Raw genomic sequence first — 21,385 nt, 5'->3', positions numbered from 1 at the left:
AGCTTCCGCATGCGCCAAGTGAACATTGTGGGCACCAGCCCACCCAGCCAGCCTTCTAGAAAGATCCAGACCCTCCAGGCGCCCCCTGACATGGCCCCAGCCAATGTGACCCTGCGCACGGCCAGCGAGACCAGCCTGTGGCTCCGCTGGATGGTGAGGGTCCTCGAGGGCAGCAGGGGTGGGGCGCCTCCTCCATCCTCAACACCTGCAAAGGTGTCATTGCCTCCAAAAGGCCATATCGAAGGGGCAGCCACCAGAACACCTACGGCTCCCTCCCCTCTCATTTACACCGCAGCCTGGAAAGGTGCCTGACAGCCATCCTTTGCCAAATGCCCCCCCTGAGGAGAGGGAGCTAGAAACAGTGTGTTGGGCATGGCCCTGTGCTGAGCACTTTGCATTTTTAATTCCATTTAATTCTCCCCGTAAACCCGCAACAGAGACGTTTCTTCTCCCCATTTACAGGTAGGGACTCCCCTGCAGCCACCCAGCTCCCAGGGTTGGGCCTGGGGTTCAGATGTGGGTTGTTCCTGCTCCAAGTCGGGAGCCAAGAGTAGCTTCTGAGGTTGAGGGGGAGGGAACAGAGGGGCCGTCAGGCTCTCCGACATCCTCACAGGTCAGGGTTGTCACTCCCCCAGGTGACCCTGCAGGAGGAAATAATGCTAACCTGCAGAGGGCGTCCTCTCCCGTCAGGTACTGGTCTGGGTGCTTTATTCAAAGTCAGGCTTTGAACCCTGTCCACATGCCTTCTGGGGGAGCCCGGCCCCGAGACTCACAGCCTCACCACTGGGCCCACCGCCATCCCATCTTCTAGGGACCATTCTCCCCAGGCTTTCCCCCAGGACGCCATTCCCCGCATGGATCCCTCAAAGCAGCAATCCGGGAGGTGCTCAGAGCAAGTGGGAATTCTCAGACAAATAAATGGTGAAACAATGAATGCCCCATAGCTCGGCCCCTCAGAGAATCCAGGAACACCAGCTCTGGGAAGAGCCCGCCCCTGGGTCCCTGCGGCCACACGACTCTGTGTGCACGTTAGGGCTCCCACCAGGGGTACAAAACAGAGCTTGCCCAGTGCCCCGCCAGAGGCGGGGTTACAGAGAGCCGAGACTGCCTTTCGCAAGCGGAGACAGACTGATGAAAGGAGCCGCTGGCGCCCTAGGCCCTGGCCAAACCTTGGTTGTTAATTAGGAGTCCCCTCCCAGTTGTCTGCCTCGCTTCAGGCTCAGCCGGCCTTTCCTTTTCTCCAGGCTCTGCTCCCTCCAGCCTGGCCCCTGCTAACCTCCTGCGTCGCACTTTAAAGTTTCTGAAACTAAAAGGCTGAAGAGTCTGATAGTGAGGGGTGGGAAGGGAATAAAAGGGCGCTGCCCCGGCCCCTCCGGTCCTGCTCAATGCTGCACGGCCGGTTCCCTCTGCTCAGCGGTAAGGGAGTGTGTGTACAGGCTCAGCTCTCAGGCCCATCTCTGTGCTGCTTCACTGGGGGTCTAGGAGCAGGGCTGGCAGGAGGGAGGAGTGTGTAGGGATTGGGGCAGAGGCCCAGGAGGAACGGGAGGAAGTGGGTTAGATTGTGAAAGCAGAATGGGGGTGAGAGCTGAGGGCTCCCCAGCCCCAACCCTGCCACCTTCAGAGGAGAGTCTGCAGGTTGACCCTCAGCTTACACCCATCTCAGATCACAGTCTCCCCAAACGTACAAAACCTCCACTGCTTGTCAGCATTGCCCAAGTTCATCCGAACAACCTTGAGCCAGAGACCACAGCCCCACTAGCCTAGTCAGAAGGCCCAGGACAGGAACACATCTTCCCTCTTTGCTGAGACTCAAACAAGGAGAAAGAGACTGGAGATACAGCATGAGAGACTGAGGTTTGCTGGACAGAAGGACTTCCTGAGAGTGACTGGTACCCCACTCATAGGCGGATGCCATCTCCCTACACTGACTTCTCCAAGGCTGGCACGAGCTGAGACCAGGCGTGTAGGAGGCAATAAATAAGTACATGTTGGCCGCCTGAGAGAGGGAGTTAAGTGGTAGAGACAGCTGGGGCCAGGGATGACTTGCTCATCAGTGTGTTGGACACACAGCCTTGGTGGGCCTGCCTCCTGGGTCCAGCTCCCTTGGCAGGGTGGTTAATCCATCACATGCCCAATGAAGAATGGATGGTGCCTCTTTCTGGAGCCTGGCATGGGAAGATAGGAAGATGGCGACAGCCAGAAACATAGAGTTTCACCACTGAAGCCACACCCAGGTTGGATAGTGGGCAGAGTGATCTGGAAGGCTCCCTGGAAGAGGGGGCACAAGCCGGGCAGTCCTTTGTACACAGGGTAAGCCAGGCCTGGCAGCAGCTCTCCCCCCTCTGGCCTCCACAGCCTCTCCCAGAGATGGAATACAACGGGAACCCTGAGTCAGTGGGCTACAAGATTAAATACGGCAGGGCAGACGGCCGCGGCAAGATACTGAGCCACGTGGTCCAGGACCGCGTGGAGCGAGAGTACACCATCGAGGACCTGGAGGAGTGGACCGAGTACCGTGTCCAGATCCAGGCCTTCAACGCCATCGGGAGCGGGCCCTGGAGCCAGATGGTGATGGGCAGGACTCGGGAGTCAGGTACTGCCCCCTCGAGCCAGCCTCCCTGTGACTTCCCACGACCTGTGGCAGAGACACCCCCCACCTCTGTCTCTCTGTCCTCTGGGCCTTCCCAGGGCACGAAAGCTGGGGCCATTGTCCCCACACAGCCTGGGCTCCCTCTGCCGTTTGTGCTCAGTCCCACTAGAGCCCTGTGGGTTGCCTGTCCCGCAGCCCCTCACTGTTCACACTGTGCCCGCTGTCCCCTCTCTCTGCCCTCTCCTTTAACCCTGATACCAGGAGGCCTGGAAGAACCTTAGCGTAGGGGTTGAGTTAGCTCCCAGAACACCCAAGAAACAGAAACCAGCAGCTCCTAAGAGCCTGACAAGGGGTTACCTACAGAATGTGGGCCCCCAGCCTGCAGTCAACCCTCATTTGTCCACATGGGGTTTGCTTCATGGTGGCATTTCCTGGCGCCTCTTACATGACAGGTCCTTCCACCCTGGCCCAGCCCCACCCCTCACTGCTGTGCAGGCAGGAAATGCAGGCTCGTCCTAGTGTTAGGCTGCACAGGGGGCGAGGAGGGGGCCGATCTGCAAAGAAACAGCATCTACAGCATTCCAGAGCCAGGGGGAATCCTGGCAGGGAAATGCTCCGTTTGGGGCCCGTGCCCCGCTTTCTGCCCCAGGCCCCCCTCCGCTCTCGTCCACTGTAGAGACCACTTTGGGTCCTGATGTCATTCTCTTTGGTCTCTTTCTCCCCCAGTGCCCTCCTCTGGCCCCACCAACGTGTCTGCGCTGGCCACCACCTCCAGCAGCATGCTAGTGCGCTGGAACACGGTCCCCGAGGCCGACCGCAACGGGCTCGTGCTCGGCTACAAGGTCAGTCCCGGACTGGAGGACAGCACCAGGCCAAGGCTCTAACCCGGCTTCCCCACCCAAGGTGCCCTGTCCTCGTGACCCCTGGTGTCCACGTTCCTGCCTTCTAGAGTGGACACAGGGAATCTGACTTCCCATCCATGGGTGGCCACAGAGCCCTCCCTTAGAGGTGGGAAAGCTTCCAGGGAAGGCACAGGGTCCTGGGGTGCTCCACCTCCCCCGGGAGGCCACACCGGCTACCCCAGGCCTTGCTTTCAGCACCAGTGAGCCCAGCTTCAGTTTCTATAATCTTCTAGAATTCTTGCCCAGTGCCAAGCCTGCCTGCACAGTCCAGCCCTGGCCTGGAAGTTGGAAGATGTGACTTGAGGTCCTGGCTTTGCCACTAGTAGCTGTGTGACATTGAGCAAGTCACACGCCCTCTCTGGGCCTGTTTTCCTACCTGGATGCTCTCTCGGGAACCTTCCAGCTCTGTGGCCAAGTGCCTCTTTGTGTGCCCCGCCCTCCTAGAGCGCTAGCTTTCCTGTTCCCATGCCTCCCTGGGGCCAAGCCCTCCCAAGGAACACAAATCTATCCACTCCATTCCACCCTCGGGTGCTGGGGAAGGCACTTAGGAAAGGGGCCACCAGAGCAGACCCAGGCCAAGGCCCTCACCCTGCGCTGGGCTCCAACAGGTGATATATAAGGAGAAGGACTCGGACTCCCAGCCCCGGGTCTGGCTGGTAGAAGGCAACTCGTCCCTCAGCGCCCAGCTCACAGGCTTGGGCAAGTACGTGCTCTACGAGATCCAGGTGCTGGCCTTCACACGCATCGGAGATGGCAGCCCCAGCCGCCCTCCCGTCCTGGAGCGGACGCTGGATGACGGTGAGTTCTAGTTGCTGCAAGCCGGGAAGTCACCCTGCTTCCCGCCCCTCTGGGGCCACACTCTGTCCCTGAGAGCAGCGGTCACTATGCACCACCAACCCCACTTCCAGGGGATGCTAAGTGCAGACTGAGCGTCCACGAGGACAAAGGGACCACGCAGGGACAGATCAGCATCTGATTCTTGAGTTCTCTCTGGGTCGAGTGTCCAGAATAGAGACTCTGGGCCCACTTTGAAGTCCTATTCACCTAGGGCAGGTTCACGTTGAGTCAAGGTCATGCAAGGGAAAGGCTGGCTTCTTCCTAAGTACAAGCCTCCAGGTCCTTTTTGCAAAAGCGCCAACCCAGCGGGGCTCTGGGCATTCACCCAGGCAGCCAAGGCTGACTGACAGGCCCTCCGCACCCTCCCTGCTCCCCCCACACACACTCACAGACGGCACCCCACATACATTTGTGGGTCCAGACAAGAATGCAAAAGGAAGCCCAAATACCATATGTCTACATATTCTAAAGTTATAAATCAAGCTAATGAGCTGTTAAATTAAATATGTTCTATCCTTCTGCCTTGACAAATGTATCCTCAGATGACCTGGAAGGCCAAGTTCAAGTTTAGAAATCTCAGACTTCTGGGTGTACTGTGTTGGAATGAGGCAACACAGGAAGAGTCCCACCCTCCACCCTGTTTTCTCCCACCCTCTCCTCTAGCCCTCCTCATTCGGTCTTCATTTACATGTCCCAAATGCCTTCCCCTTGGCCATCCGTCAGTCTACAGGTGCAAGACCAGACGTGTGACCCTGAGGCACTGGCTCTTGCAGACCTGGGAAGCATGCTTGGGGCTGTCTGGGAAGGGAATTCCAGGAGCCCAGGTTTCCAGGGCGAGGTGTAAGAGAGGAGGGTGCTGGCTCAGGGTGGGCACCCACCCTTGCTCCACAGCCGCTCCAGTACACGGGAGCCAGAGGTCAGACCAGGGATAAGGTGCCCAGGTCTGAGGGCACGCACATGTGCGCACACACTGAGCTCCAGGACCCTGGAGCCCTGGTCCCTTCTAGTTCCTGCCAAATGATGCCCATTTCAGGGCAGAAACCTCCCTGACAGCACCTTCGTGCCCGGACACAGCGCTGGGCACGGAGCAGCACTCCGCAGAATTTTGTAGAGCCCAGTGCCACCCTCCACGCTGCTCGGTGAGACCTGAACTGGGCTCAGGGCTGAGCAGTATCTGCACTCACTGTTGCCCACCTCTCCTTTGTCCCCTCCAGTCCCGGGACCACCCATGGGCATCCTGTTCCCAGAGGTGAGGACCACATCGGTGCGGCTGATCTGGCAGCCCCCCGCCACTCCCAATGGCATCATTCTTGGTAAGCCTTTACCCTTTCCATGCCCTGGCCCCTGGAAGGAGGGGGTGAAATGCGGATAGGAAGCACATTCGGTGTTGACGGGAGGGAAACGAGGCCAGAAGGTGCCCCCATCTCCTCAAGCACAGTTCTGAGTCTTGTTTCTGCCACCGGAAATTTCAGTCTGTAAGATTATCAGCTGGAAAACAAGGTCATGGATCACTGGTTGGCTTTGTGCCCCCAAGAGCCCCAGAGCCCCTGCCTAGTGGCCATCTGAGTAAAGCTCAGCTGCTGTTCCTAAGTGTGACCAGGGGAGGGCGCCCTGACTGGCCCAGCAAAGCCATGCTTACCAGTGGGAAACTGAGCTAAGGCACGGAGGAGGGATGGGGCAGATCATGTGTATCATTTCATATTTAGGTCCCCCCCAACGCACACACACACACACACACACACGTAGCCTGTGGAAGAAGACTCAAGTTGAAAACTTGAGCAAGTCAGCTCCCTCCATGGCCTCAGTCCCCTCATCTGAGGATTGGACCTCACCCACCCCGTGCCTGACCCAGGCTCTCAGTCCTGATGTCCTGCAACACTGGCCCAGATGAACGTCTTGGAAAGCAGGCAGCAGGCGCAGAAGGGCGGGTACTTTGGACTTAGAAAGACCTGGGCTGGAGTTCTAACTCGGGCACTTCCTAGCAGGTGGTCTGGCCTCTGTGAGCCTCGCTTTCCTCACCTGGGGCTGTTACGGGGTCACAGACACTGTGTACGGAGCACCCGTTCATGCTCCCCCCACACAGTCACACTCCCCACGTGGCAGCTAAGGATGCAAGAGTGACCAAGAGGGCTTCACACAGACGGACCCCGGCCCTGGGGGCAGCTTGCCCTGCTTCTTACTGAGGCCTGTGTCCTTCCTCCCCCCAGCCTACCAGATTACACACCGTCTCAACGCCACCATGGCCAACGCTGCCACCGTGGAGGTGCTAGCCCCCAGCGCCCGCCAATACACGGCCACCGGCCTCAAGCCAGAGTCTGTCTACCTGTTCCGCATCACCGCCCAGACCCGCAAGGGCTGGGGAGAGGCCACCGAGGCCCTGGTGGTGACCACCGAGAAGAGAGGTGACTGCCCACTAGGGCTGGGGAAGCCTGAAGGGCAAGGAGGGGGCCCCACCCAAGCCGAGCATTCAGATCCTCTCCTAGTGGATGGACGGCCAGGAGTAGCCGCCGGGGAGTCGCCTGGCCTGGCATGGGAAGGAAGGTGGGCTCACACGCCTGGCCGTCAAGGTCGGCGAGGGCTCTCGTGGAATTCCAAAGCTGAGCTGGGAGCTCCCCACCAAGGACCTCGCTGCACCCCAGCTCCCTGTTTTCTAAAGGGCAGGCTGGTGAGACCTGCTTCTGAGACCGTCCAGCTGGGTGGAGGATGGGCTGCAGCCCTGGTGCCTCGCCCAAGGTTGGGTTTTCCAGAAACAGATGAGACCCACATCCCTATAAATGGGATCTATTAGGCAGTGTTCCCAGGAAAACCAGAAGGGCAGCGGTTCTCAGCCGGGGGCCACTCTGCCCCCCCCCCCCAGGGGACATGGGGCAGTATCCAGACACATTTTGGTGGTCACACTAGGAGGAAACCACTATTGGCATCTGGTGGGTAGAGGCCAGGGCCCTGCTCCGCATCCTACAGAGCACAGAACGGGCCCCATAGCAAAGAAGCCTCGGCCCACCTGCCAGCGTGCTGACTCTGAGAAGCCGGGCGGTAGGTCAAGGGTCGTGAGGAGGAAGCTGAGGTCGAGCTGGGTATAAAGTGGTGCCCCAAAGAGGGAAACAGTCCCTGTTGCACTCAACAGCAGGGGACAGCGTAGGTCCCATCTCAGCACTGTGGCAGTCAGAGAAAAGGAGGTGAGGTGTCTGTACCTCCGCACTGTCCGTCTCTGGCTGGGCTGCCCTCTAGAGGTGTCAATTCCCCAGCACCTGGGCCTCCAGCCGCCTGAGGACCGGTCACTGACCGGGAGCCACAGGGGTGCTGGCTGGCTCTTGGGCCTGGCTGGCTGGCTGTCAGGTCCTCAGGCCTGAGCCCGGAGCCCCTCCTTCCCCTCCCTGAGAAAGCACACCCTCTCCACCACCAGCTCACCTGGCTCACCCGCTCTGCCCTCCTCTGCAGACCGCCCGCAGCCCCCCAGCAAGCCCGTGGTGCTGCAGGAGGATGTGAAGGCCCGCAGCGTGCTGCTGTCCTGGGAGCCGGGCAGCGACGGGCTGTCCCCTGTGCGCTACTACACCATCCAGACCCGCGAGCTGCCCAGCGGCCGGTGGACGCTGCACTCCGCCTCTGTGAGCCACAACGCCTCCGCCTTCGTGGTGGACAAGTGAGTTGGCCAGTATCTCCTCTCCACGTCTCCAGCTCAGCCCTCGCTCCTGGGGCCTGGAGGCTCAACCCTGCAAGCCTGTCCTAACCGCCCTCCCTCTCTGGAGCGCTGTTACAGCCGCCTCTTAATTATCTGTTTCCGGAGCCCAGAAGCCCCCTTAGTGAAGCGCTCACCATCCTTCATTAGCGTTTTCTCCCAGCCAGGCAGCCTCTCTCCAGCTTATCTTTAATAGGGGAGTGGAGCCTCACTCTGAAATTCTGGCTTCAGTGTAGTTCTAGTGGGTCGTATTTTTTACGTTCCACTCAACGTGACGGAGAGTTCTGAGCAACACCTCCCTCTTCACCCTTCCACCCCCAGTAAATCATAAGGAAGCCGTTTGCCTGGAGAGTAAATGAGGCTTATAGAGCTGAAAAGTCCAGTTAACTCTTGAGAACCTCGACCCTTCCTAAATTTGCTAAATTCAGGAAAGGGACGGCAGTTCCTAGAGAGGGTGATGTTGGTGCTTTTGTAGCAACATGATCCTCCAAGGTCAGGGATATGCAGACCCTTCCTCCCAGTGACCTTTCCTTCTGGGGACCTTGTCCTCTGGGGTGCTATGGCTTGTAATGGAGCTAAAGGTGTGGCCACACCCCAAGCTGGCATGCTGTAGGGACAACGGCCTGGGAGCTCTGGGCCCGCATGACCTGGCTCCTGTTTGTCCCATGCAATGGACCTTCTTTCTGAGCCTCCGTGTTCCCTTCTGTGCAATGGATTGGCACGCCTGCCCCCCCCCTCCCCAAGCAGAGGTGGTGGGGCAAGACCCGGGGCAGGGGGGTACCTCCACTCATTGAACCTGGTTCCCCCTACAGGCTCAAGCCCTTCACATCCTACAAATTCCGAGTGAAGGCAACCAATGATATTGGGGACAGCGAGTTCAGTGAGGAGTCGGAACCCCTGACCACCCTGCAGGCCGGTCAGTGCCCCCCACCTTGAATGTCTTTCCCTTGGCCCATTGGGCACTGGGCAATCTCTTAAGGGGGCGGGGCCTCCAGAAATGGGAAGGGCACTGGGCCTGCCGGGCCCTTTGTCTGGCTCCCTGGGCAGAGTCCTGAGGAGGTGTGGGCCAGAGGGGTGCCTTTGCCACGGGCTCTGCCCCCACACCCAGCCTGCCTCCTAGTATGTTTCTTCTCGGATACCCTCTGAGCTGGTGGCCAGCCCCAGAAAACCAGTGAACGGGAGTGGGGGGCCTCAGCAGCAGCCCAAGAGGCCTGTGGCTCTAGGGGCAGAGTGGAGGGGACTCTGGGCCTTTGGGTCTGGGCCGTGGTCAAGGCCCCGGCCCCTCTCTTCTTCCTCCTGGCCCTCTGTGCTGTGGAAGTGGGCACGGTGGGCACGGCAGGTGACTTTCCATGGAGCCACCCATAGTTTGGTGTCCACAGAGACTGGTCCCCGTGGCCCCGCAGGGGGCCCTAATACGTCCCAGCCCACAAGGCTCACCTGTCTGCCTCTCTCCCCAGCGCCCGATGAAGCACCCACCATCGTCTCGGTGACCCCCCACACCACCACTTCCGTGCTGATCCGATGGCAGGTACGGCCCAGCAGCAGGGAGCGGCCAGGCACGACCTTTGCCACATGCAGACCCCCCGAAGGGAAAGCCCCTGAAGAGAAAACATGGAGGGACCCCCAAGCCCTGCCCCAGCCCAAGACCTCATCCCTCCAACAGCAGCGACCTAGTGCAGCTGGGACCCTGGAGAGACTGGAGCAGATCCGGGCCGTTGTGGCTCAGGGGCCCGGGAGGAGCCAGCAGCTGCTCAGAATGCAATGAAGGACCCAATAAAAGGCTGGACTGTTTTAGTAGGATTTTTTTAAAGAGGTTTCATAAAAAGTAGGTTTCTCCTTCTCCAGAAGCCTGTTCTACTCAGTGGTGGATGGGAGCAGAGAGCAAAGGAAAAACAGTCGGGGGGTGGGGCTCGCAGACAGGCGCACCACCCTTGTTCTGGCCCAAGAGCAGAGAGAGGACTGGTCTCCCCAGAAACCAGAAACGCTGGCTGCATTGCAGGCAAAGGGGTCGTGTCAGGACGTTGCTAGGCAAGGACCTGCTCTATGAGAAGAGCCAGGATCAGGCGGGGGGCCCAAAGGTGCCGTGCGGCCTTGGGGAAGTGCCTTAACCTCTCTGAGCCTCCCTTTTCTGCTCTGTTACATGGGAGGGCATGGCGATACCTGCCCTTGCTTGCCTCTCAGGGAATGCTGCGAGGATGAAGTAACCTCTCTGGAAATGCTTTGTGAATTAAAAATGCTCCGTGTCACTTTGATTCCTTTTTCTGTTCTGCTCTGTGGCCCCAGAAGGCGGTGGGCGGGGAGCAGAACGGAGGGAGGCTGAGCTGCGGTGATGCCAGCCCCTCTCCACTCCCCCCCCTCCTCCCTGCAGCCACCGGCAGAGGACAAGATCAATGGCATCCTCCTGGGCTTCCGGATCCGGTACCGAGAGCTGCTGTACGAGGGGCTCAGGGGCTTCACGCTGCGCAGCGTCAACAACCCAGGGGCCAAGTGGGCAGAGCTGACCTGTGAGTGACACTCTGTGGGACACGGGAGGGTGGGTGGGCACACTCACCTCCCTGCCCGCAGCTCTCAGCTTCCGAAAATCACTAACCTGAAACCTTGCCACCCACCCCTATGTGTGCCTCTTACCCCCACTCATTGAGTGTGTACTGCACGCCTTCTGCATGCACAGCCCAGACCCAGTGAACAAAACCTTCAGGGTCTCTGCCCTCTCCGAGCTCGGAGGCTGGGGGAGGAGCCAGGCACTCAAGAAGTGAACCCTGAAATAGCTGTCTGAGACTGTGGGCAGGACAGCAGAGGAGGATGAGTCCTGGGAGAGCCTGAGCCAGTGTCAGAAAAGGCTCCCCGCCGCCCCGGGGGTGGGCGCTGACGCATGGTTTCGTGTCGATCGGCCCGAAGGGAAAGGGAGAGCCCAGCATGTGCAAAGGGCCTGCGTGGGAAGGAGGGAGCCGAAAGCTAAGCCCGGTCACCTCCCAGGGGTAGCAGTTTGGCCGCCTCTGGTTTCTGGGGGGGTCACTTTTCTGCGTTGAGGTCCTCAGAATCTAGCCTGCCATTAGGAAAGGTGGCAATTCCAGGAAAGGCACAAGGGAATGACCTGTGGCATTTTTAGGTTAGGGGGGTTACTTTGGTGGCCTGCTGGCTGGCAGTGGGATCCAGAGGCAGGGAGGCCACTCAGAGGCTAACAGTGTAGGCAGGGGCGTGAGGTTGGAGCAGGGTGGCTGGCTCGGACGGCACGGGGGACCCAGTATCGGAGAGGACGTGCCAGGGGCTCCACGACTGACTCGTGTTGGGGACAGCAGCCAGGTGGGAGAGGGAGGGGCCCGAGGATTCGGGTGCCCGGGTGGGTGGTGGGACCGCTCACCAAAACTATAGAGACTACGGCAGGAGGCGAAGACCCTCTGTGCTTTGATTTTTCCTCCCCCAAACCTCCCGTGCCTCGCCTTCGAGCAAGAATCAGCAGACAGCAAAACGATGGGGCGCACGGTGAGAGCACGTGAACTCGGGAGCCGTGGAGCCGCCCGCTGGCGTTGTTTCCTTCGTCCGTTTCGCAGACGGGTGCTTGTGCTGGCGACATTCTGTTGCCCGTGTGTGGTGCAGTCATGTCTCCCGGCGGGGAAACAGCTCCTCGTTCACATGAGGACGTTATGGCCACTGTTTCATGCTGGTTCTGCAGGACCTTAGACAAGGGAGCGAGGTGAAGCGAAAGGGTCCCCCAGCACTGTCCCCTGGGGTGCCAGGCTCCACGGGGCTCACGGCACCTTGTGACGGGGGTGGGGGCAGCACTGTCCTGGGAGCTGCCTCCTTCCCCCACTCCTGCCCTGGCCCCTTACTCTGAGTCAGGAACCCAGAATACTGTTCCCTCTCTCCGCCCCGTCCCCCTCATCTGGGTCTTTGTGGGGGGCGTGTGTGTACTAATCTGCTCTGTGTGCTGTCTCCCTCTGGACCCTCTGCCTCCCTACCCGGTAGCCTTGTTCTCCATGCGGAACCTCAGCCGGCCCAGCCTCACACAGTACGAGCTGGACAGTAAGTCTTGCATGACAGCTCCTGTCTGGGGCCAATGCCTGCCGCAGGGATGGGGGGTGGGGCCCCTGAGGACCCCTGACCACAGGCCGAGTGGTGCACCCACCTCAGGCTACTTCAAGGATGGGACCACCACTAGCACCCATAAGTTTCCCAAAAGACAGAAAAATGTAGGGGTCACCCGGGAAGCTGTCATCCAGGCCACCATCCATCGGGCATGGAACAGACAAGCAGCCAGCTCTGGTGTTGCAGGCTGGGTCAAGGTCATGGTAGGAGCTGTTGGTTCAGCTGGTTGGCTGGGCAGGTGTCCAGGCCCAGGCCCAGCCGTGAAAGGAACAGAGCCCCCGCCTTCCTCTCAGAAACCAGGAGGCATTCCCGCCAGGTGCAAGGCCCAGCCCTTGCTGCATTTCTGAAGTCCCAGCTGTGGTTCTCCTGAAGGCTGGGGCCTGGGCACACTTTGCAGGACTGAACTGTCCCTCTCCTTCCTTCCTCAGCCAGTGGCCCGCACAGGCTGCACGGCCGGCCCACCCACTCCTACTCTAGGGCACACGGGAGTGTCCACCCAGGAAGGGAGGTGGGAAGGCTAGTCAGAGACGGGGTGGGGGCCTCTCGCCACGTGCCCAGCAGAGACAGCGTCCCCACCCAGGGTGCCGGGGCCCATTCCCTGGGCCCACTCCCCTCCCAGCTTCTGTCCAGGCGTGCCCCAAACTCAGCAAAAACGCAGGGTTTCACAGCCTGCAATTCACATCCCATAAGCCCCTTCCCTTAGGGCTCAGGGCCCTGCGTAAAGTTTCCTGGCACTTCACAGCAGCTGCCACGTGGGGAAGGAGCGACCTGTGTGCCGGGGCCATCCAGGGCCACACCAGTGTCCCAGCATAAGCAGTAACAGTGCCCCTTTCAGTCACAAGAGTGTGCCCTGTGTCGGCTTGGCCAGGAAGCCAAGCAGCGGCATCTGTGTCCAGGTTCCCAGGTTGCCGGCAGAGCCCCCCAACCAGCAGCCGCCCCTCCTTCTGCCGTCCTTTCCTGAACCTTCACACGGGGACTAAAGTTGCAGTGGTGTGTCATCCCCGGCCCCTGCGGGACCGTGACCCCCTCTGTTTCTCCCCTCCCCCACTCTCGCCCACCCACAGACCTGAACAAGCACCGGCGATACGAGATCCGGATGACCGTGTACAACGCCGTGGGCGAGGGGCCCTTGAGCCCCCCGCAGGAGGTCTTTGTCGGGGAGGCAGGTGAGCCCCGCCTGCCCTGTGGCCCCAGCACGCCCTCCCCAGCCCACCCCAGCCCTGCACCCCGACCCTGCAGCCCAGCACGCCCTCCCCAGCCCACCCCAGCCCTGCACCCCCACCCTGCAGCCCAGCACGCCCTCCCCAGCCCACCCCAGCCCTGCACCCCGACCCTGCAGCCCACTGGTACCGCACACTCACCGCCCTTCATGGCCTCCAGTGCCCACAACAGCGCCCCGCAACGTGGCCGTCCACAGCCCCACGGCCACACAGCTGGACGTGACATGGGAGCCACCCCCGCTGGAGAGCCAGAATGGAGACATCCAGGGCTACAAGGTACGGGGTGCCAAAAAAGAGGGTCGTCCAGGGGTCCAAGGGCCAGGCTGGGGGCTGGGAGTGACCCAGGGGAGGTGGTAGGAGAGGTCCCCAAGTCCACCCCTGCTCCCTGGGCTGTTTGTACACAGTCCACAGAACCACCGTGAAGCTGGCACCGAAGCCGCCCCCCCTGCCCCTACCACCTCCTGTGGGCAGGCTGGGCTGGGACGCAGGAACTCGGCCCGTCCCTGGCTTCCATCACCTCCTGGCGCCCAGCCCCACCCCAGCCCACCAGCTCCCAAAGCCAACATCAGATCCTGCAGAGTGGTATTTGGCCAACACTAATTTCACTGATGCTGATTGGATGGCCAGTTAGCAAAGGACCGCTGTCTAAGACTTGGAAATCTGTGTCTAAAAATTATTTCCCCATTTGCAGTGATGTCACAGGTCACGGCAGGATTCGGTTTGTCTGTAAGAGTCGCAGAGCCGTTATAGCAGTCCTTCCTCCTCCTGAACGCCCAGAAAGCTCACAGATTGTGCACACGTGTGCCCACTGCATGGATGGGAAAATGGAGGCCCAGTTTACGTGGCTGGGCCAGGGCACAGAAATAGCAGGTGGCAGGGAGTCAGACTCCAGGCGTGCGGGCTGTCAAGGGGTGCAGAGGAAGCGCTGAGCACACAGCCACCAGGGGAGCTGGCGAAAGGGATAATAGCCCTGGGTGTCCTTGGCTGGGGCTGTTGGGACACACAACCTCGGCCATGTTTGGGGCCTGCCTCCTGGTCCGGTGTCCTGCTGCTTGTCTGTTATTCCAGAGAGTGGCCCGAGGCAGAGGCAGGTGGGCAGTGTGGGCAGTGTGAGGGCCACACCGTGGTCACCTGGCTCAGTTGTCGATGCACAGGCAGAAACCGAGTCTCTGCCAGGGTGCAGGGCCCACGCCCATCCCATGCTGGCTAGTGCCGGTGGCTCTGGTTTAAGACAGATCTGGAATAGGTGTCTCTTTCCATCTGGGGCAAAGGAGTCAGGACAGAGGAGGAAAGACGTCTTTCCAAGGAAGCTCTAAGTATAGCTGACACCCTTGGAGCCCTTGCCCAGGAACGCCAGCTAGGAAAACTAAGCATCACATCCCGAGCACACGCCCCCGCTGGGAGCCAGCAGAGTGCAGCAGCCAGCAGGCAGTGGGGGTGTGGAAGTCTGCAGTTAATGTGCAGGCTCCGTGGATCCCCCACAGATGTCTGGGAGCTCTGGGCACCCTCCCAGCCATGGACCTTAACTGGGGAAAGGGAGTGCCCACTTCCCAGCCATGGATGTCACCCCTCGAGTACCATTGACGACATGACACTGTCACGCAGCACTGAGCACAGCTGACACGAACTGCAGGTGGGTCAGACTGAGCGGTGACGTGTGCGTGGCAGGCACGGCCCTGCAGCTACTGTCTTTCCATGGCATGTGCTTATTGAGCAGTTACTTTGTGCCCGGCAGTGTTCTTGGTCAACATGAGCGTAAACTGTAGGGGAAGGAGACCAGGGATGCTCAAAACAGACAGCAGCCACAGGTGGTGGTGAATGAAACAGGTTAAGGGGGGAGAGACCCAGGCAGAGGTTTGAAAGTTTAAATAGGGTCATTAAGGAAGGACTTAATGAGAAGCTGACACGGGAGCAAAAATGCAGGAGAGCAGGGCATGAATCATGGATCTGGAAGAGCATTCCCAAAAGAGGGAAGCGAAAAGCAAAGGTCCTGTGGTCAGTGGAGTTGGGCGTGTACCCAGACCAACACAGATCCCTGTGTGTCAGTGGGGGGCAGCATGATGGGTGGTGAGCCTGAGCAGTGACCCGGGCTGTGTGGTCACTGAATGAAATGACACCCAAGGAGGGTTTGGGGCAGGAGGGATGTGGAGTCCTCAGGTCTTGGAAAGGCAGTGCTGACCACTGTACGGAGAGTGGTCTGATGTGGAGGAAGCACAGATCCACGAAGAAGCAACCACGTGGAGACATGGTAGTGGCCAAGGCCAGGCGGTGGCACTGTGACAGGGTGTGCTGTCCGGTTCTATGTGAAGGGCAGAGCAGGTAAAACTTGGTAGCCAAGTGAATACGGAGTGAGAGAGAAGGAGAAGCGACAGGACTGCCGAGCAGTTGGATAATGGAGCTTCCAGATACAGCGCAGGAAAAGGCGAAAGGTGGTGGAAGAAGGCAGCTTGAGGGGTCAGCCAGACTCAGTTCCTGGCATCTGTTGGACATCCCAGGGAGACTCCGAACGGCGGGGTGTCTGGGGTTCAAGAGGGGGTCCAAGCCAGAGCTGTGAACTATGGGGTCCTCCGCACAGAGATGTTGCTGAAAGCCCAGACATGAGATATGAGACAGAGAGAACACAAGAAGTCTGAAAACTGAGACTCGGGATCAAAGAAAACTTAGTGAAGTCTCTGAACCCGCATAAAGAACGTGCCACCTGGAGGCGGGAGGAGTCAGATGTGCCAGCAACTCCTTGGGAGCTCGAGTGAGAGGAGACGTAGGAAGCAAATATTCAGGGATTGTCAGACTACAAGTCATGGGCCAAATCTGGCCCTCCACTTACTTGTTTGTGTAAATAAAGCTTTACTGGAACACAGCCACACTCATTTGTTTACAAATTACCCTTGGCTACCCTTGAGTTGCCAGCGCAGAGTTGCAGAGTTGCAGCAGAGATGTGTGGCCTGCAAAGCCTAAAATATGTGTCACCGGGCCCTTTACGGAGAGAACTTGCTGAGTTCTGGGTGATTGCTGTGGTTTCTCAGTGAATGGCCCCCAGCTAAGGGTGACGGCTTGCAGTCCCTCCCCGACCCTGGTCTCTTGAGCCTCCGCCACGTGGGCTCTTGTCCCCACCACCACCACCGAAGCACCCTCTGTCCCGGCCACAGGAGTCTTCACGTTGATCATCTGTGGTCAGATGCAAGCCTCGTCCTACCTGGTTTAGCACCAGCGTTTCACAGGGTGGACCTTTCCCTCTCCCAAGAAAGGCTTTCTCCGCTTGATTTCCCTCGATGGCTGCCCCTCCCTCTCCTGGGCTGTCCCAACCCCTCTCCGCAGCCTCTGAACACCAAGGCCCCAGGAACCACTCTGTGCCCCTTCTTCTACGTTAATTCCCTCCGTGTGCCCTCACCCAGGACCGTCTCTACACTGATGACACCCAGAGTACAGCCTTCCTATACTTCGTGTACCCCAAATTCGGCAGGAACTCAGGCTACTGTTGGATGCCCATCACTGCCTCAACGCTCACTCATCTGCCCACATCGGAAGAGTCTGTAGAGACAGGGAGGGAAGTGGAGAAGTGAGAAAAGCAAGGGTTTCCTCACCGCCATTCACACGTGCCAGGCAGGGACGCTTCCATTAGCTCCGGCCCCTTTTACTACCTTCCTGCAGACAAACTGAGCAATTAAGCCCGCATCACGCAGAAACCTCTTCTGCCAGCAGGTGGCAACAGATGCCCACTAATCCTCTGCACCAAGCAGAGTTGTTTTAACAGCTTTCTGGTCAGCCCAGGGTCAGAGTTGTAGTAAAAAATCTCTGAATTTGGCTGACCACGGGGCAGAGTGTTAACCGCTCCTTCCCCGCATCAAACATGAATTTATTGGCAGCGCTTTTCGTTCTTTTACCCATTGCGATCTTTGCTCCTCACCTTGGTTCTGGGAGAGGTGTCCTACCCCCACGGTACAGGCAGCAAAACTGGCTCAGGGAAGTCACGGGCCAGGTCTGTGCCCTCGAGGGGTTGGTTCGCAGTCCAGCAGAGCCTGGAGTACTAGGAAAGGAAGGTTCTGGAGGGGGTCCTAAAACAGCTCTTAAATGCCTCTACACTCCCCTGGGTCACTTACACACCTACCGTCCAAGTGTGCGGATGGTTCGAATGCAGGTGTCCCTGGCACCCTGGGACAGGCTGGGGCAGGATGAAAGCTGCTGTCCACCCCTGTCCCTCCCCCATCACCTGTGTCTGCAGATTTATTTCTGGGAGGCTGAGCAGCGGAACCTCACCGAGCGGGTAAAGACGCTTTTCCTGGCTGAGAATGGAGTGAAGCTCAAGAACCTGACCGGCTACACCACCTACATGGTCAGCGTGGCAGCCTTCAACGCCGCAGGGGAAGGGCCTCGAAGCACCCCCACCCGGGGCCAGACCCAGCAAGCAGGTGGGGGGAAGTGGCTTAGGGGGGCGGTGGGGGAAGCCAGCCTGGGGAGCAGAGGCAGGACCACCTGGCCCTGGCCTCTGGGCTCTTGTGGGGAGTGGAGGCAGGTGGGGTGAGGTGGCCTGACCCCACCTGCTGAACATCTGGGCTGTCCCACGGGATGCCCTCCAGTGTGCAGGAGCACAGCCCCACCCGGGGCCAAACGTGATGCTCAGAAGAGAAGCTGTCTCCATACACAGCCTTGGGAAGAGCCCTCCACCCCACCTCAACCCCGTCTTGCCCCTGTCGCCCACCTTGCCAATCGCCAGTGCACCCAGCTAGCCCACTTCTGCTCCCTGCCTGTTCCCCAGCCTGTGCCAGGTGCTGGGATCACACAGTGGAGGAGACTGCAGGAGCCCCCCCGCCCCCTCAGGGAAGGAGACAGATCGCAAACAAGCTCAGAGGGGAGTTAACCTCTGGTGGCTCTGTCAGAGAGCCAAGCACAGACGGCTTTGTGTTTGCTTTGTTTTTATCCTCACCCAAGGAAAAGCTTATTGATTTTAGAGAGAAGGGAAGGGAGGGAGAGAGAGGAGAGAAATCCTGATGTGAGAGAGAAACAGCCACTGGAATTGAACTCAAAACCTGGGCATGTGCCCTGACTGGGAATTGAACCCTCGACCTTTGGGTTTACAGAAGGACACCCAACCAACTGAGCTACACCGGCCAGGGCTGCACAGATGGCTTTGGATAGGTTGCCTGCAGAGGCGTCTCTGAGGGGTGACATCTGAGCTGACACTCGAGTGAGGAGACGAGGCCAGCCGTGGGAAGTTCTGGAGGAGGGTGTTCCGGGCAGAGGGAACAGCAGGTGCAGAGGTCTGGAAGCTGGCGGGGTTAGAGGGACCCGGAGAAAGCCAGGTGGTTGGCAAGAAAATGGGAGTCATGTTCTCGAGGGTCTGGTGGCCTTGGAAGGAAGTCGGGATTGTCTGAGTGTGGTGACAGCCATTGGCAGGTTTAAGCAGTTGGGCGACAGGGCCTGGTTTGTGTTTTCTTAAGATCGCTCCAGCTGCTGTGCAACAGACAGACACACGGGGGCAGTGGGGAGGCAGGGGGGCCAGTAGGAGGCTGGGTGGTGGGCCAGGGCAGAGGAGAGGAGGACGCCGAGAATCCTGCTGCCCATGTGTGCGGCTCCAGCCCTCTCGGTAGGGTCCAAAGTCACTTTTCTGACAGTGTTACGCTCGATCCTTCTGGAAGTCCCAGGGGTGGGCAGGGCAGGTGGCACCCCTAAATCTCTGTGAGCGATGGTGGCCTGGGGAGTGAGGTTCCCCAGGGTCTCCCACCTGGACATGAGCTTGTCCTGTGCTATCCTCAGTCCCCCTCCTTTGCCCATTTTGGGGCTCTGTCCTCGTGGATTTGAATACTAGCTTCTCATCCTGACCCCCCTTGAGTGTCTTTTCTAACCCCTGCCTCCCATACTGTAAGTTTCCTCATCTCTTAAAGAGATATCAAGGCCCGTGCAGTCAGTTCCTAAGTATTGTTCTCTTTGGGGACAAGCCCTGGCTCCAGGAAAACTCTTCTCCTCCACCGGCTCCCAAGAGTCTGTCTGTCTGTCTGCCTGCCTGCCTGTCCTGACCATTCTGTTGGTGTCATCAGCAGGATGTGAGCCCCTGGGAGCCTGGAAGCTTCTGTCACTGTAACAGCAGGACACAGTGTTCTGTCCCACGATCCTCTAGCTGAGCGGAGGCAGGAAAGGCCCCCTGAGCTCGCCTTCCTCCTTCAAAGACTGCTCCCCGACGCTGCCGGCCCCGGAGCTGGACGGCGCAGGGTCCGGTTAGCTCTGGCCCTGTGGGGGTGGCCCTGCCAAGAATAGCCTGGCCATCCGCCGGAGCCAACTCAGGATGCTGCCTATTGACGCTTCCTTCCCGTCCTCTCTGTCCTCCCCCGAAGAGCCCTCACCCCCATGTTGTTGGGTTCCCAGTCCAAGAAAACATCTCTTCCAGAGTGTCTGACTGTCCCTGCTTCGAGCTGCTTCTCGACAGCATGGTCTCTGGGTGACAGGCCCTGGGTCTTGGAGACAAGAGACACTGTAGTTCTGGCACCTTCTTGCTCAGCACCCACCCAATGCTCTGAGGCCCAGACAGCCCCTGTCTCCTCCCCCACCCATGGGAAGCTGAAGGAGAAGCCCCACAAAGCCAGGACATGGGCAGGCCCTGCAGACACCCTGGGGTGGGACACAGGCTTGTCCTGGGCTCTTAGCCAGGGCTGGGGGCCCCTCAGCAGGAGGAACTGAGTTTTCCAACTTGAGGGAAAAGAATACTTGGACTCAGATGTTGGAAAGTGAGTGTCAATGATGCAGGGAGGAGGAGAAGCGGTCCATTGACCTCTGGCAGCCCCTCCTGCTCGGAGCCCTGCTCTCCTGGTCTTCCGGGGCCCAGAGCCCCCCACCCCTGCTGGTTCCCTGCACCTGAACAGGGTTTGAATGTCCAGGGAAGGAGGAAACAAAAACCCTGTGCTGTCTTCCCTCCATACCTGCAGCCCCCAGTGCTCCCAGCTCGGTCAAGTTCAGCGAGCTGACCACAACCTCGGTGAACGTGTCCTGGGAGGCCCCCCAGTTCCCCAACGGCGTCCTGGAGGGCTACCGGCTGGTGTACGAGCCCTGCACCCCTGTGGATGGTGAGTGGGGATGCCAGTGCAGCTCCTTAAACGCCCCTTGCAGGGGCTCTCTCAGGTGGGGTCCCCTCTACCGCCACTACAGTCCATGTGGCGAGTGCCTCCCAGCTTACAAGTGGGAAATGGAGGCCGGACAAGGGAGGAGGATTCCAAAGTGAAGCAACAAGTATGGGGCAAAGCTGAAGAGCAGCCCCCGTGTCCTAACTCCCAGGAGGGAATTAAAAATCTGTTCTTCCCCACCGGTCTGTCGGTGCCCATCAGGGGACAGGAAGGGAAACCTGTGAGGGATAGAGCACCCCGAGCTGGACAGGTCTCTTTGGGGCCCATGAAGATGGGGATCCCCTGACAGGCCTGGCCTAGGCATGCCCCGTCCCCAGATTTAGGTCTCAGCCTTGCACTGGGTTCAGCTTGCTTTCTTTGCCCCCCATGGAGTCAGGAACCCCTTCACGAATCTGATGGAAGACTAGAGTCTCTCCTCAGAAGGATGCCGAGTTCAGAGAGACACAGCGCCCTGTCCCCTCTGCCAGCCTCGGACCCCGAACCCTGCGCTGCAGCTTGCCTCCCTCTGACCCTGAGCCCCATCTGTCTGAGCTGTCTTCAGAGCAGGCCCTGCAGCCCCTGCCCCACCCTGCCCTCCAGGCCCTGGTGGCACCCCACCCCATTCCCCAGCACCCCTGGGTGAGATTAGCCCAGAAACCAGGGCTGTTTACTTAGAGACGTAGGAAAAAGACTGGGGTGCAGCTGCCTGCATCCAGTTCCAGAACCCAGCACGGCCTTGGGCATGTGGCTGGCCTACCAGGTGGCACCTTGGTGGCCAGAGGTGACCACCTCTGAGCTCACTCCCCCTGGACTGCTAAGACTGGCCAGAACAAGGGACAGAGCCATGAGAAGGCTGCAGCACCCAGTAGTTCCGGGTCAGCCGAGGGGACAATGGCCCTCAGTCTTCTCCTCCGCCCCCTGTGTGCCAACAGCCTCCTGCTTCGCAGAGTGGCCCTGTGTGCCAGGGCAGTGAGGGGGAGCCAGCC

The 21,385-nt window shown here is 59.5% G+C and overlaps 1 protein-coding gene across 2 annotated transcripts in view; it reads left to right on the top strand.

Annotated features, from left to right (window-relative positions):
• SDK2 (sidekick cell adhesion molecule 2) overlaps window positions 1-21,385 on the top strand; it is a 241,788-nt gene that overhangs the window by 196,774 nt on the left and 23,629 nt on the right. Inside the window, exons 24-38 of one of the 2 annotated variants that reach the window (XM_037070049.1) lie at window positions 3-153; window positions 2,356-2,593; window positions 3,317-3,432; window positions 4,101-4,290; window positions 5,544-5,642; window positions 6,537-6,731; window positions 7,768-7,969; window positions 8,818-8,921; window positions 9,463-9,533; window positions 10,374-10,509; window positions 11,972-12,028; window positions 13,156-13,257; window positions 13,472-13,587; window positions 17,531-17,717; window positions 20,226-20,363. In XM_037070049.1, the coding sequence (XP_036925944.1) occupies window positions 3-153; window positions 2,356-2,593; window positions 3,317-3,432; window positions 4,101-4,290; window positions 5,544-5,642; window positions 6,537-6,731; window positions 7,768-7,969; window positions 8,818-8,921; window positions 9,463-9,533; window positions 10,374-10,509; window positions 11,972-12,028; window positions 13,156-13,257; window positions 13,472-13,587; window positions 17,531-17,717; window positions 20,226-20,363 (2,102 nt within the window). The remainder of the gene's footprint in view (window positions 1-2; window positions 154-2,355; window positions 2,594-3,316; window positions 3,433-4,100; window positions 4,291-5,543; window positions 5,643-6,536; window positions 6,732-7,767; window positions 7,970-8,817; window positions 8,922-9,462; window positions 9,534-10,373; window positions 10,510-11,971; window positions 12,029-13,155; window positions 13,258-13,471; window positions 13,588-17,530; window positions 17,718-20,225; window positions 20,364-21,385) is intronic. The other variant, XM_037070048.1, reaches the window with a different exon arrangement.

The sequence above is a fragment of the Sturnira hondurensis genome, unplaced genomic scaffold (genome assembly GCF_014824575.4).
Source record: "Sturnira hondurensis isolate 20B ecotype Veracruz unplaced genomic scaffold, ASM1482457v3 Scaffold0018728, whole genome shotgun sequence".
NCBI classification, from domain to species: domain Eukaryota; kingdom Metazoa; phylum Chordata; class Mammalia; order Chiroptera; family Phyllostomidae; genus Sturnira; species Sturnira hondurensis.
The sequence above is the reverse complement of the archived record's forward strand: the minus strand, read 5'-3'. Positions and strand labels throughout refer to the sequence as shown.